Raw genomic sequence first — 14,827 nt, forward strand, 5'->3', positions numbered from 1 at the left:
AACTAGTATAGGAGTGCATATTCTGTAGCTGCTGAGGTATTAAAGTGAAACTTAGCTCCCACAGTGTAGGTTAGGACTCTGTGGAGCCATGTGGCAAAATGACTCCAGCATGGGCCTGCTGACAGGGCCGTGGTCCAAGTCCAGCCAAATGGAACACAAATCGCCCCAAACTATTCAGAATCTGGCCTGGAAAAATTAAATGGGAATGTAAGGCCTGCCATGCAATGAGCAGTAAATATTTGGTCAAAACTAATGAAGGGGCAAAGTCTGCCAAGAAACCTTTTTCTAGACATACACAGAGGGGAGACTGTGCCCAGACTGGCATTAAAAAGAAATTTCCTTCTGCAGACAACTGCTCACTGGGCTGTCTGCTTTCCAGCACCCACTTACCATGTCCTCCCCTTATAACCCATTAACTGTTCAGGTACATACACACCTCTACCCAAAACACAGCTTCCTTCTGCTTTGAGAATAAAAATGCAAATGCATCTTACCCACTACCCTAATTTTCGTATGCCATTTTTAGATATCTCACATCATATCTCACTCGTGTCAGACGATGGAGCATCTAAAGAAACCTGGAGACAGTGATAACGTGGAGAAACACGAGACAACACATCTGAATCACAATTAGCTCTCTAAACTGTTTTCAAATAATTCTTCTTTCCAGCGATACGGAATTGTCTGGACGTCTTTCTTTTTCTTTTCTTGGAAAAAGTGATCACGTGTGAAGCTGCCAGAACAAAGATGATTTTCAGAATGTGGTTTGTAAATAAAATACATCAGTGTCTTTCAGGAGGATAACATAAGCCTGAAAGGAAAAAAGGAAAATAAAAAAAACAAACATCTAAAATCTCCATTGAATAATGCAAAATTTAACCCAAAAAAAGGATTGGATTAAAGCACTGGCTACCCAGAAAGCCAAGCATATTAAAAATGTGAAAGAGATGCCATAATTCCAACATATTTGTATCAATCTTATTTCTTTGTCTTGTGGATAATGAAGGGTAATTTGTGTTTTTAAGCTAATGTTAATAGTCTAAAATGTGAAACTTCCAACTGAAGCTTCATTCACTATGGGCATGTGGCGTACGTGTATTCTTGAACCCGCGTTTAGCTAATAGTGTTCACACTGGACAAGAAGGCAGGGGCTTCTTCTTCTTCTTCTTTTTCGACTGTTTACTAGCACATGTCCCCCACCTACAGCTGGAAGAGACTAAGCGTAAAATGTCAAAGTGGTGCAAATCTTGTGAATCTTGCTCCAGTTTGTTTTCTTTCAAAGCTCTATTGAAAGAAAACAAACTGGAATTGTTGATTTCTCCTCCATGATCAATATTCAAACAATTGGCACTTCCCTTAATTAAAAGGGACACCATCCATGCGTCCCTTCCAAATTTGAGTCCCTCATTGGTCAAAACTCAACCTGGTTTGACTTTTAATGTCTTGTACATACAGCCCAAAAACGTTTTACTAATTTACTAAATAATTTACTAAGTTTTACTAACTTTTGAAATTTTAAACGTCCAAAACGAGCATTTACATAGACTTTTCATTGGAAGTGTTCATAGTGCTAGTGTGAGAATGAACCTGGTGATACTACAAATGGAGACAACAGTTTTTCTAAAGGGAAACAGAAACATTGAAGAACAAAAACTGCTCTCTAAGCATTTCAGACCTGGAAAAGTTCAAGCATTTGTGTTAAAAATGAATATCCAGAGGTGTTTCAGACATTTTAAACCATGTTTGCAGACTGCTATGCCATACTGCATCTGCAAAAAAGCGTCTGACAAATAACTTTGGACTTTCATGTATTAATATCCGTGGTGACATCAGATTTACAGCACCAGTAAGTAGGTAAGCCTGATAATAGAGCAGGATTATGTTTAATCCCTCAACTCAAAGTAGCCATGCATTTACATGTTGGAAAAAAATCACCCAGGTCTGTGAAGTCTCTTCACCATGGTTACAGCTAAATGGTGGGGGCTCCAAATGCAGGCCTGTAATAGTGAATTTCAAGGTCACTCTCTCATTAATTATGGTTTCCAGTGCTTTCCCCTTAAATAGACTTCGACCCTCCTACTTTTATCACCGTCTTTTGTCTGACAGAATTACCCTTGCCCCCCCCCCCCCCCCCCCCCCCCCCCCATCCCTTTTACTCCCTGTTAGGGCTAGATTAAAGGTGCTGATGCAGCTCTGAAAGAGGAGACACTTTAGAAAAAGAATTCCCCAAGGCAAAAAGTGCCGTAAGTGAAAAAGAAATATCATGGAAGTAAAATTATAAAAGCAAATATTGTTTCTGGCTTTTTTTCCTTTAACTGCTAATTTAATCGAGTTATTTGAAAGGTATTTTCCCTTGTCAGTTATAACCAAAGAGAGTTTTAGCATTTCAAAAGTGCATCCAGGAGCTAAAATGAGAGGGTAATAGAATGGTCCCAGAGGCTGGAAAGGGGTCCGGACTCAGGGGGTGAGAAAGAAAAGAAGGATGCGGGGAAAGGCAGTCCTCAATGCCATCTCTCAGTCTCCCCAGTGGAGAAAATGAAAGGGAGGGCGGTCTGAGCCTTTTTAAAATGCACAAGGCAGAACACCCCATGGAAGCACAGTTTACCGCAGGACCAAACTCCAGATCTGGGGCAAGCCCTGGAAGAGCTCCTGAGCATGCAGTTTTTAGACACTTGAGGGATGCTGGTCATTCCCGACTGAGCCCTCAAAGCCACGCTGGGCCTTGGAAGCATCTTTCATTTACTCAGCACTTCTTAAAATCAGCTTCGCCTCTCCCCAGATGTCCACCCTCCAAAAGAAAAACCCAACAGTACAGGTTTTTTCACCACAATCACTCCAATCAGCACATTTTATGTCACCAGGGACGAGTAACAATATGCAATATGAGCGCAGGAGCCAGATCAAAAGTATTCCCTGAGCTGGTGTATCATGGTATGTTTGACTCCTCTATCCTCCCCTACATCCTCTCTTTACCTCCCCCGCTCCACACCCCTGGGGTAGCCTTTGTGTAGGCGCACTCCTCCCTTCAGCACTCCTTCTCACACAACCCACCCTGCCTCCGCTGAACCTTTCTGCTCCCCTCCCCCCCGTTCCCTGCCTTACAATTGTCCTGTTAATGCAGCACAATACAGCCTCCCCAACCCCACAGGCTTTTTTCTGCATGTCGACCTGCTTTATTTAAGAAAGATCTGTGCTGACCAGTCACAAAAAGGCAAGTCTTAAAAAAATGGAAGGGGGTGCGGGGGCTGGTAAGAAGATCAAGAGATTCCTTAAGCTTTCTCTGATTTACCCCACACAAACCAAAACCCACGATGCTGCTTTCCTCTTTGCTCACATCTATATTAGTGGCTTCATAGGTACACCACCAATAGAATGAAAACGATTACAAAAAGTGTGGAATACAATAGATGTTTGTGCAAGAAAAGGTGAAAATTCTCTTAATTTTTTATAACAATGAAAAGTTTAGGATCTTTCAAATGTTCCATTTGGAATTTGGGACAAAAACCAGACAACACCTTCCAATTAGAAAGCATCATTCATCACTTCTACCCATGGCAGGATAAGGGAGTGTTTATCCTCCATGTGAGCTGTCAGAAGAAAATGTGTTAACTACACTGGTCCATCCTGGACATGAAACAGCCATCAAGTACCAGTCAATGGAAAGGGTTTCAAAGTTTAAGGCTAATTCTAGTGTCGATTAGTGATGGGAGAATTGATACCAAGGTGTCAAAGTATTGATACACGTCCCTCACCAATTTTGGTATCAAGTCCTCTTAAAATATTGATTACTAATAATTATATTGGAATATAAAGCCTTATTTTCCGCTGAGTATTTTGAGCGTTTCCATTATAAAATGGACCCATTAAGCTGGACCGAACTGTACCATTTTTGAGTCCCCTTTGGTTGTAGGTCCATAGAAAAATGAAACCGACAGGTTAGGGTGGAAATACTGTTGAAACCATTGTCATTACAACAAAGAAAGTGCCTGTCTTCCTCTTCGTTGCCTGCAATGTTTTCTCAAACAACATTAAATGTCTTGCATACAGTACCAAAAGTCAAGTGTAAAATAAGTTGCTGGATGACCTCAATTGTTGTTGTTGTTATTGTAATTTCACCCTGCATACCCTATGATGGTCCAACTTTAAGAGGAAACCCTCATCTAAACTGCCTGGACCATTCTAAACCGGACCGGACAAGAGCGTACCGTATTGCTCAATGGAAACGAGGCTTTAGTGTGTCATTTCTTGATGTTTTTGGTTATTAATTGAGTTATCCCAGTGTTTGGTGCCAAAACGCCCACAACATTTTGAACTGCTCCATCAGTCACGTGATCAGAAGAGCTGCAAGTTGTGTGTTACCCTTAGCAACAATATAACACAGCATGAGTAGGTGATTTTGAAAGAATTTTTTTATATTTTGTACATTGCTCATTATAGTTATTATCTGTTCAGTGTTTGATGGTACTTGTTTTTAGGATAATAAATAATATTCTAGAGAAAAAGAAAAAATCTGCATCGAATCTTAAAAGTGTGGTGCCGTCAATCACTTCTGTAGATTATCTATCCACATGCCAAAAACTGCAGAGGGTGTGATAGCAATAGATTTCGCAGGAAATTTCCTAAAATATCAAGAGGTTTAGACAAAAGACCCTGGGTTGTAATGAAATTATCTCAGTTCCTCTTAATTCTTCTCACAGAAGAGCAAATCAGTTGAACTGCAGCCACGGCAAATTACAAACTACTGCCATCCGACGGATTTGTTAATTAATCCAATTAAACTGTGCTTGCACGCCATTAAAGGAAGAGCCAATGGAGAAAAGCAGATCATCAAGAGTCTGCGCCTAATTTATCTGCCCTTCAACTAACTGCTCTGAAATGTTTATCTTGTCAGTCAATTAGGACTTTAGCTGCAGCTCCTGCAAACAGGAACAGGACATTCCTCCTTGTGGTTCCACTAAGCCAAAGTCTGCCTAATCCCGGATCCTTCGGTGTAAAACCCTAACTCGTTCGGATTAAGATCTGATTAATGCGCATTAGTGGAAGTTGTGGCTATAAAGCCTTAATGAAACTGTTGCCTCACACAGGTGTGAGATTTCTCAGCTGAAATAAAGAATTGACAGAACCAGGAAAACGTCCTGTCTCACAAGGTCAGGAGATGATTAAAGTTGGTTAAATGTGACTGATTTTTAAGGAGGGAAGCAGATCAGAAATATGTTTTCGAATGACATGAGACATAAGGACTGTCAGCTCTCACCTGCACTTTCTGGTCACTAATTGGCTGTGAACCTGCTGCATCTTGTCACATCGCTGTGATGTAGGAGGTGGAAGCCCTCTGCAATTTATCAGCACTTATGAGTCAATTTGTCATGACCTGCACGGCTTGGTGCTGGGCCTGATAACAGAGGCACCACTCCCACTGCCCACATTTTTATCAGTATGTGAATCACCTAACATCCTCCATTGTGCCGGATATATTCACCCCAAAGATTGTAAACCAACGTGGGTATAAACTTTAAAAGATAAGCCCAATATATGCTTTGAAGCTACGTCATTCTTGTGAATACATATCCTAGAAACCCTTATCCCACCGGGCTGAGTCTTGCCCTTGCCTGAATAGTACCTCTGAGGAAGAGTGTGAGCTCTGACGAGCAGTTGGAGAGGAGATAACAAGCATTTAGTGAACAGAGGGAGGACAGATCACCTGATAACAGGGCAAGACATGACGGATAGAGGCATCAATTTACCACCTTGAGACAAAGCAAGGTGGCATTAAGCAAGTCATCACAAGTTTGAAAGGGCAAAGGTCTTTTTGGTTTAAGGCCTTCAAATAAATAAAAAGTTCAATTCCTAGATTTTTTTTTCTAGTCTCAAATAAAGTCATCTCAATGTGCTATACAAATAATACAAACATCTCATTTAAAACTAAAATTATAATGCAATAACTCAAACAAGTGTGAACAATTACAGACTGTAAAGTTTTTTTTTTTTTTTAAATAGGAATAAATTATCTAAAGTGTATGGTTTTAATTACATAGGGTAAAGAGCTTCAGGTGTGATACCCTGTACTGAACATGAAATTGGGTGACTTTAAGGTAAAAAAGAAAAACAGTCCTGCAACAGCTCAAAATGTTTGATGGCTTGCTTTTAAAACTCTTTAGTGAAATGCAGAAAGTAGGGGTGTAACGATTAATTAACCAAATATTTCTACGATCCAACCAGATCAATTTGTCTGAGGCAAGTTGTTAATCGACCCATACCACTGGTTGAATTTTTGGCTGAAGATGTCCTGGATCGATTTTAGGTCAGTGAATCGTATCAAATTAGATTGTTCAAAATATCAACAATGAATCGTATCAGCAGCCACAAGTTATGATATGAATCGAATTGTTAAAGTGAAACGTTGCACCCTTAGCAAAAACGCTGAGGGTGCAAGTAGTGTGAAATCATTTTTTGATGACACTGTGATCAAAGACCAGACTTTCAGTCCAAGTGATATCCGGTCTATTGGCATGGCCTACTATCACCTATAAAACAGTGTCTGACATCACTACCGTTGAGTGTAATTGGAAACTCTGGCGTATGAGCGACTTTCTCACGGAGCAGAATGATTACTGGCTCTGAAGCAGCATGAAGGTGCAGCAGAGCCAGGTCTCTGTGCTCACCCCTGACCTGTTGGAGTGCCAGTTTCTTTAAACTACAAAAGAGTCTTATGTATTCATATAAGAGCTGGAAGAGTCGAAGCGTTGCTCCAATACAGCAAACAAAGAAGCATTTGTTTGGAGAATCTGAAACATCTGTATAAAAAAATCTACCAGAACAGATCAAGTCCAAATAAAACTTGAGTAAAAAATGAACTTTTGAAACGTTGCAGAAGTTTCGCCATCATTTACATCTAGAAATTGACAATGAGTTTCAACCCAGCATCCGTCATTACAACTTAGCATGCAGCTTTACACCTGAAAATAGTTACACTATCTGTTACTCGGGCAATTACACCTAGGAGCTGCAGCTCAGTGAACGCCGCAGAGTTCACAGATGATTTTCTGCAACAGTAGCTTGGCAAATGGCATTTTATTAAAACCAAAACTGCCTCTGTTATGTCAGACTCTTTGTTTTCTGAAGCTGTTCACTGAATTCAACAAGCTTTTCTTTGTTTAAGAACTGCCATTTTGTCCACATTCAGGATGCATTCCTCTGTGTCTTAGAATGGGGTGGTTCACTTCTAAACCCCACAGCAAATGACCTGGAAAAGCCCGGCTACCACGGACCGTTGACTCTATAAAGACATCTATGTGATAGGTGAGGAGGAAAACATGGATGGGAATAAAAAAAGAAACGACAAGGACGAAAACAGATAAATAAATGATACAAAGCTGGGCAGAATGAGGTAAAAAAAAAAAAAGTCCATATAGCAAAATATATATTTCATTATGCATGCTATAATAATATAATAAGCTGTTTAAAAGGGTAAACAAAAATGTTGTAGTCAGCAAAAATAATCATCTGTGGGAAGAATCATGGCATACATGGAAATACAGTTCCCAATGGGGTTTATGCTGTCTGTATGACCGATGATAGCTGCTCTCTTCCCTGATCCCATACGGTCTCAGCACTTTATGTGTGACTTTACGTGTGCTCAGCTTTAAAAGTTGGACCTTCCCTTTACCTTGAAGGTTCCACCTCCTACAGAGGAGGCAAAAGTATGTCCCTTTGTCCTGCTTTAAAGTGTCTTTAATGACTTTTCATGCAGGAAATCCACACTAAAAGTCCTGCCTTTGTGTTTTTGAGTAATATTCTTCAGTGTGAACCCAATTTGAGTCCAAATGTACTCTCTATTTACAAATGTTCACTTAGAAACGAGATTCATATTTATTTTATTTACTTTTTCCATTTCCTGATATGTAAATTAACAAATATCAGTTTTATCTCCCAGTAACTAACAGATAAATGTGGCCAGAAAAAAAAAAACTAACTTCCTGGGACTTACCTGAGCACACATGGAGAATTCCTAACAGAAATAAAAATCCTATTGAAGTTGCAGACATCATTCAGCGTCTCTCTTGTAAGAAATGTTCTAGTATAATCCAGATTACTAAAAACACAGTTCAAGCATCCACTCCTTCATGACAAATATAAAAAAATGTATATCAAAATCCAGAGTTTGGAAACATTCCAACTGTTTGCTTGCTGAAATTGTTCATGAGAATGACTTCCTTTTGGATGAAGGAGGGAAAGGAGGAATCAGATGTGAGGAAAACAGGAAAAAACGAGTCCAAGAAGCCCTGGATTCTAACACGTGGAGTTGAGCAGAAGTGTGCTTGAACTAAAAGTAAGAGTCTGAGCACAGCTTTAGTCTGTCTTTGAATGCATCCCGGCGCTGCGCTCACTGCTCATCCAGGCGAACAGCCTGGAATAATGTAGTCCTTCTGCGCAAAAACAGTCATAAATCCGCAGACGGAGCAGAGAAGCGCCGCAGCTCCCGCTCACATTATTTCACTCCCAGTTCAGATCGCAAACTTTGCGACTTCCTACTCTCCTTTCTCATCCAGTAGCGCCGGACAGAGATCAGCGCAACTTTTCCATCACTTTCCGTCCCGTTTGCTCCTACGCTCCAACTCCAACGGTCCTGGCGCGCGCGTCGCAGGCGCAGAACCTCAGGCAGGAGGGGGGGAGTCAAGCTTCATACTCACAGCATTTCATTCAAGGAAAAGCAGAGTGGCTCGTCAATTGCTACGCTGGTTTCTGCCCCCCCTCTGAGGACCTGACAACGTTTCCCAACGAGCAAATTTAACCTCTTCCCGTCTGGATCCCTTGGAGCTGCGCGCAGCTGCTCCGCGCACAGCACCTCACCTTTTCTGAGTCCAACAGCAGGAAACTTACTTAACTCAAACAAGTTTTTTTTGTTTTTATCTGCAGATTGCTACAGGAGTTAGTGTAAGTTCCATTATATCGACCGATTTAGTTAATTTTTTATTATTTCGTTAAAAAAAACAAGTGTACAAGAAAGGTAAATAAGCATTTTCAAGGAATTTCCACTCGTATAAACTTATAAACTTGATGTTTTTTTTAAGTTAACATGAAAAAACATGATTTATTAGGCTAAAACAGAATATGTTTGCAATGCACAAAAAACAGCAAACAGCAAAATTAGAATAAAAACAAAATATATTTTAAAAAAAAGATTTTTGCCTATTATTTTCATGAAATCCTGGAGTCCTCTTAATGTATAACATATTTTCTTGCATTAAGGAACAAGTCAAGACGTTTTCTTGACTTTAGTTTTAATGGGATTTCAATGCAATCAGTAATTAAAAAAAAAAACAACTTATGATTGTTTGCAACCTCAAAAGCCTTAATTTGAGCTGTTTGTTCAATACAGACAGATTTAGAAAAGGCGGGGGTCCAAGTGAGTGAAGAAAAGAACAGCTGGAAGTGTACTGCAGTCTCCTCTGCTCAAAGCTCTTCCCAGTGCTCCACTTGTTACCAAACAGCGCCCCCCAGCGAAGGCAACTGGAATTTACTCTAGGCTTTCTCAAGCTCTGCTTTTCGAACCAGAATGACATTTTTTCACACTAATCATGACAAGATTTTATCAAGAAATCTAAATAAAATGAACAATCATCTCTTAAATCAGCTTTAATGACAAAACAACAAACATAGTTCATTAATTTGTCTCTTCAGCATAATTTGTGCCCTATTTGTCAAATTTACTTGCTAAGCATTAACACATCTTTAATATATTTAACAGGATTCTCATTACTAAAATATTTGCACATCCCAAAAATTTCCTTGCTAGATTTCAAAGTCTCTGTCCTATAAGCTCCTTGATTTTGGCAAATGCTGCATGACTGAAAGAGAGCAGACAGGCAATGCGCCTGTCAACCAGAAATTAGCTTTTTTTTTTTCCTTTCTTCTTCACCCATGTGTGCATCATGTTGCAACTGTACACGCTCAGTTCACACTTGACACGCACGGGTCTGTTTTTTTTTTTTTCCCTGAAAGCTTTTACAGCCACGGATCAGTAAAGTGGCTGCTCAGCTGAATTCCACCAACTGAACTGTTAGGTTTCCCCCGGCAAGCAGCCGGGAGCTATAACACAACAATTATCAGCTAAGTCCACTCTCAGACCCATCAGCATGGTCGACTTTATGAAAGGCTGAGTGCCAAAAAAAAGCTTTTTAAAACGTGTAAACGTCTAATGTGGCACAGAAAAGAAGCTAGAGCAAAAATAAATACTTCACTCAAAACCCACATGGATCTCATGAGCTTTTCATGCACTTTTACTCAGATTTAAAACAATGATTTAGAGAAAACACAAGTAGAAACCAATATTAAGCTGATGTTACCAGTCTTTCCCTTTTTTAGGGACTCAAAATCACCCATTTAAAGCAACATTCACTATTAAACACGGACAGACTTTTTGTTTCTAGACGCAGCTCTACAAACAGTTGCCTCTCCGTCCTAATATTCCCCCTTCAACCTTTATCAGACCAGCAGGAGCAGATGTGACATCTGTGACAGCAGCAGAGGAAACAGAGAGCTTTCAACACAACAACCAAACTGTACAAAAAAACCTTCCAAGAACTCACAAGGTACAAAAGAGTAATATATACCCCTGACTGCTGCCAAAAAAGTTTTTAGCTGCCACATCAAGATGACTTCTGGTTATATTTTGGTTGACAGCTTTATAAAAACGTTTGTACTTACTTTGGATACTATGGTCACATTTATGAGAGTGCCTAAACAAGTGGTGATTTCGGTGAAGATTTTGAAGCATCTGTTTGCACCAGTGGGACTTGACAGAGCCAGACAGGCGATCGGACCTGTATGCACCTTTGGGGTTTTTAGGAACTCCAGGCATGACCAATATTGAAAACAGTGCCGCCAAAAAACATGCAGTCCACATGGTGATGGGTGTGAGCCAGAACACAGAGCCAGATCTTTAATTTTGTGCCAAAAAGGTAACTTGAAAAATCGACATCTTAGTCCATAAATGGGAAATTAATTACAAAAAAAGAGAAAAATTAGACCCTAAAATTTCACAAAAATTCAAGCCTTCCCATAAGTCCTTCTTTCTGCTTCCTTCTACATCTCCCAACTATATGAGGCACCCCCTGCTTGGCCATCCTTAAACCTAGAGACAATGTTTTCCTCTGTACTGACCATGCATGGAGAAGCTCATTCCCCACTCCATCTCAGCATCCAATAGCTCCTATCTTTATTCTTTTTCTGTTAAATCTCTTTTTAATATTCAAAGAGGACATTCTGTCTTTTCTTGCCATGTTTCTGTGTGCAGAGAAGGATGGGGGTTCCTCTATAGACAACATGCTGGGCCTCTTTTCAGATGTTTTGGCCTCCTCACAAAGCCTAAGCCCCCTCAGTATGTAGGCGATAGGGTGACGGTGAGGTTGGGGTAAGCCGAAGGAGCCCACATAGCCTTCTCCTCGTCTAAGACTGTTTCACGCCTTTCAGTGCAAGCTCTCTAAGCAAGATAGCATGAAACAAAACATTTCCCCTTGAAAGGATGCTGCCCATTCAACCGTAAACACAAACCGTCTGTTACAGTAAACGGATGAGTATGATTTTAATCTTAAAATGAGTGATGCATTTTGGATTTCAGCTTCCACAGGTGGAAGATTTAATACCACAACACTGGTGAAGTTGCAGGTGGAGTCACCTTGGAAAGAAAGAGAGCGCAGATGTTTGTGCTCGCTTTCCCCGGGACTTTAGCGGAATGATTTTCATTCACTCCAACCTTTTATCATTCATGTCCTGTCCTTGACGGCCTTTCATTGTGATTATTCATTGTGTCACTGTTCCTCCTTTTGCATACATAGTCTTTTGTGAGTTTGTGGAAAACATCACATTATAGAAGTGATTTGAAAGCAGCATGTTTTCAAAAACAGAGTAAATATTTGAAAGTGCAAAAAAAAAAAAAAAATCCATTAGCAATTTGCTGATTGTTTGAGAAAGGGATTCCTTCAGCTGTGTCTTTTTCAGGCTGTGACCCAGCCCACAGGAAGTTCATCATAAATCTGGGGTAAAAACTTGTAATTATCCTTAGAAAAGCAATCTGTAAGCAAACTGAAAACAATCTATAACTGTATTTTGCCTGTAAAGATAAAAAAAGATCAACCAAAGCGCAGACAGAACACCTTTGAGGAAGAGCACCAGCATCTTCTCAAGAACCAAAGTAGGACATGAAGCGAACTTCACCCCTTAACCCTTCATCCTCATCTCTAAAATTGGGTCAGAATCCTTTTACTACTCACTACTTAGTGCACTATATCTGGGCTTCAGCATTTTGTAGAGCTGTCTGAATCTAAAATCTTAAATTAAGCACCCTATAAATTGCCCAGTAGTCTATGCGAAAAACCAGTGTACCAAGTACATCAATGCTCACTAGTTTGGCCACAACCCATTGCATTCAAGCGATTTTTCATGTGGGAAAAAATTGTATTTAAATGTATAAACTATCTAGTTTCATCTTAAGAACACAGTGGATTCATAAATATTCGTCATAAAGTTTAGCTTTATTACTGTTGATTGTGAGATTGATGAAAAAAAAGGAGTGAGCACTAGATAGTTTTTTTTAGTAGTTATTGAGTATATAGGAAGGACACAACCCAATAAATAAAAAAAAAAAAGACAGAAGATAGCAATTTCAAGAATCATTCTAAAAATTTGAGCTCTGAAGTGAATACATCTTCAGGTTACCATGCATTGACACCTCTGGTTCATACATTACTTTGTGGCTGAATCAAATACCAGAAATTGAACTATTACTTGAAATACATGATTGCTTGATTTTTTTTTACATAAAAAAATAAAATAAAAGAATGCTTTCAGCTCACATTTTTGTGTATGCAAAACTTTTTTAGCACTTTTATTGACTTCTATATCAGATAAAATTGCCATTGAAGTCCTCCTTCAGCTGTACAATAAACCAGAGGATGTATCACTGAGTTCCACAAACACATTCACACACACGTGACACCAAAAATACGAGCAAAATGTTTTTAAAAATCTAGACTTTTAAAACCTCTTTTGAGTAAAAGTAATGGTAAACTTTAGGAAGCTGTTTGTGTTCAGGGAATGCATGACACTGTTGCATGAAATGCAAAACAGGAGAACAGATAGTGGGGATGAAGGAAGCCAGTGTGCTTCACGGGATGCCTGGAAGAAGTTTGCAAGACATCAATGGATGAGGCGATAAACAGGCTGTTGCTTTTACGCTTGCCTGCACTCCCTGAATCCTTCTTTGCGAGTGTCTTTTAATGGGCCTCACATTAGCATCTGTTTAGCGTTAGCCTCACTGTGGCCTGCGGAGGCTGATTAAAATCACCCTGCTATCACGTAACATCCTGGCAACAACATCAAAAATGCAGTCAGATGTTGGAATATTTGCAGCAGCAGACAATCAGGAAGTTAGCTCGGATGTTCTCCAACTTCTGCGGTAAAAGACCCGTTTGTTAGTTGCTTCTGTTCAAACGATCCCCCTGAGACGTGGAACTCCACATGGAGGTATGATTATGTCGGCAGCCACCACTCAACACGAGGATTAACATGCATTATTTCAGTCCTGCAGCCTTTGGGCTTCATGCATGACTGTGCTCATGGAGCATGGAGACAAAGTTGGACAAAATCGGACCAAATTTGAGAGCAGCTTGCTGAGTGAAAAGCCACACCGCTTCCAGCATAAAAATATATGACACAAACAGCATTGTTAATGCCTAAGTAACATAATAAGCTCAGACACCCATTCAATTCAATTCAATTTTGTTTATACAGCCCAAATTCGCAACAACAGTTGTCTCAGTGGGCTTCGTACCGGTAATTGTAAGGTAAACATACAATCAAAAAGGATCATAAATTAATAGAATTCAATAGGATAAAACTAAAACTTTGACTAAACAGACTAAACTAAACTGACATCCCTGCCCTCAGACCCCCCTTCTTGGTTAGAAAGTGACAATCGAGACTTAAGTTAATACACATCTGGACATCAGTGAGTGACAGATTCAACATTCTCACTAGCTGCGTTTCCATTGACTATGAAATTGCGCAAATTGGATTTGCGATAATAAATTTTCCTAATGGAAACAAGACAATTTCAAAAAAACGTTTTTGGGCTTGGAGGAGGTGGTTTACGAGGCATATGAAGTTGACATATTTTTTGTAAAACTGCAATGGAAAGATTTTTTTTTTTTTTAATTAAATGAGTCAGGGGACTACAGATAGCCAATTTATAGGTAGTGATGGCAATGTGCTTCTTGGTAGGAACTGGCTGCCTTGGGTTCTGCACAGTGGGGGCCACAAGAGGTCCCACAGTATCACAGCTCATCAGAAGTTTAGCGCGTCATGCAAAATTGTCGGCTCCACAGCTTCTATGTAAAATCTCCACCCATGATTTCCCAAAATCGCTTTATCCTTTGTAAGAAGCTTGCCGCCCTTGGCCTGAATACGATGCAGACGTCTCTCTTGATAGATGAGGATGAGCACTAGTGGCGTTGCAGAAAGTATTGTTCACATTCGTCACTATGTTTTTTTAAATTAACTTATTGCGTTAGTTGGTTTGTGTTTATTCGCATAATTATGATTTAATAGAAACAGTGCAATTGCGAAATTGTGTTTTTTTCGACATTTTTAGAACAACTATAAAGTTTTGCGCATATGTGTAATGGAAGTGCACCTATTGTAGCTTTGCTTGGTCAGAACAGGGATCAGTGTGAAGTCTTTGATCTAAACTATGACTGTATACAGTACATAGGAACGATATAATATAATTTGGCTTTACTGAAGTTATATGGACGGAATTGGATTATAA

At 39.7% G+C, this 14,827-nt stretch overlaps 1 protein-coding gene across 6 annotated transcripts in view; it reads right to left on the bottom strand.

Moving 5' to 3' along the window:
- The window catches only part of robo1 (roundabout guidance receptor 1), a 247,701-nt gene that overhangs the window by 133,446 nt on the left and 99,428 nt on the right, over positions 1 to 14,827 (bottom strand). Inside the window, exon 1 of one of the 6 annotated variants that reach the window (XM_023961824.1) lies at positions 10,708 to 11,020. The exons of 4 other annotated variants lie outside the window; for them this stretch is intronic. In XM_023961824.1, coding sequence (XP_023817592.1) covers positions 10,708 to 10,906 — 199 coding nt within the window. In that variant the 5' untranslated portion in view covers positions 10,907 to 11,020. Of the gene's footprint in view, positions 1 to 7,987; positions 8,742 to 10,707; positions 11,021 to 14,827 lie in introns of those variants that run through there. One more of the 6 variants, XM_023961826.1, reaches the window with a different exon arrangement.

Source organism: Oryzias latipes, chromosome 13 (genome assembly GCF_002234675.1).
Source record: "Oryzias latipes chromosome 13, ASM223467v1".
Classification (NCBI taxonomy): Eukaryota; Metazoa; Chordata; class Actinopteri; order Beloniformes; family Adrianichthyidae; genus Oryzias; species Oryzias latipes.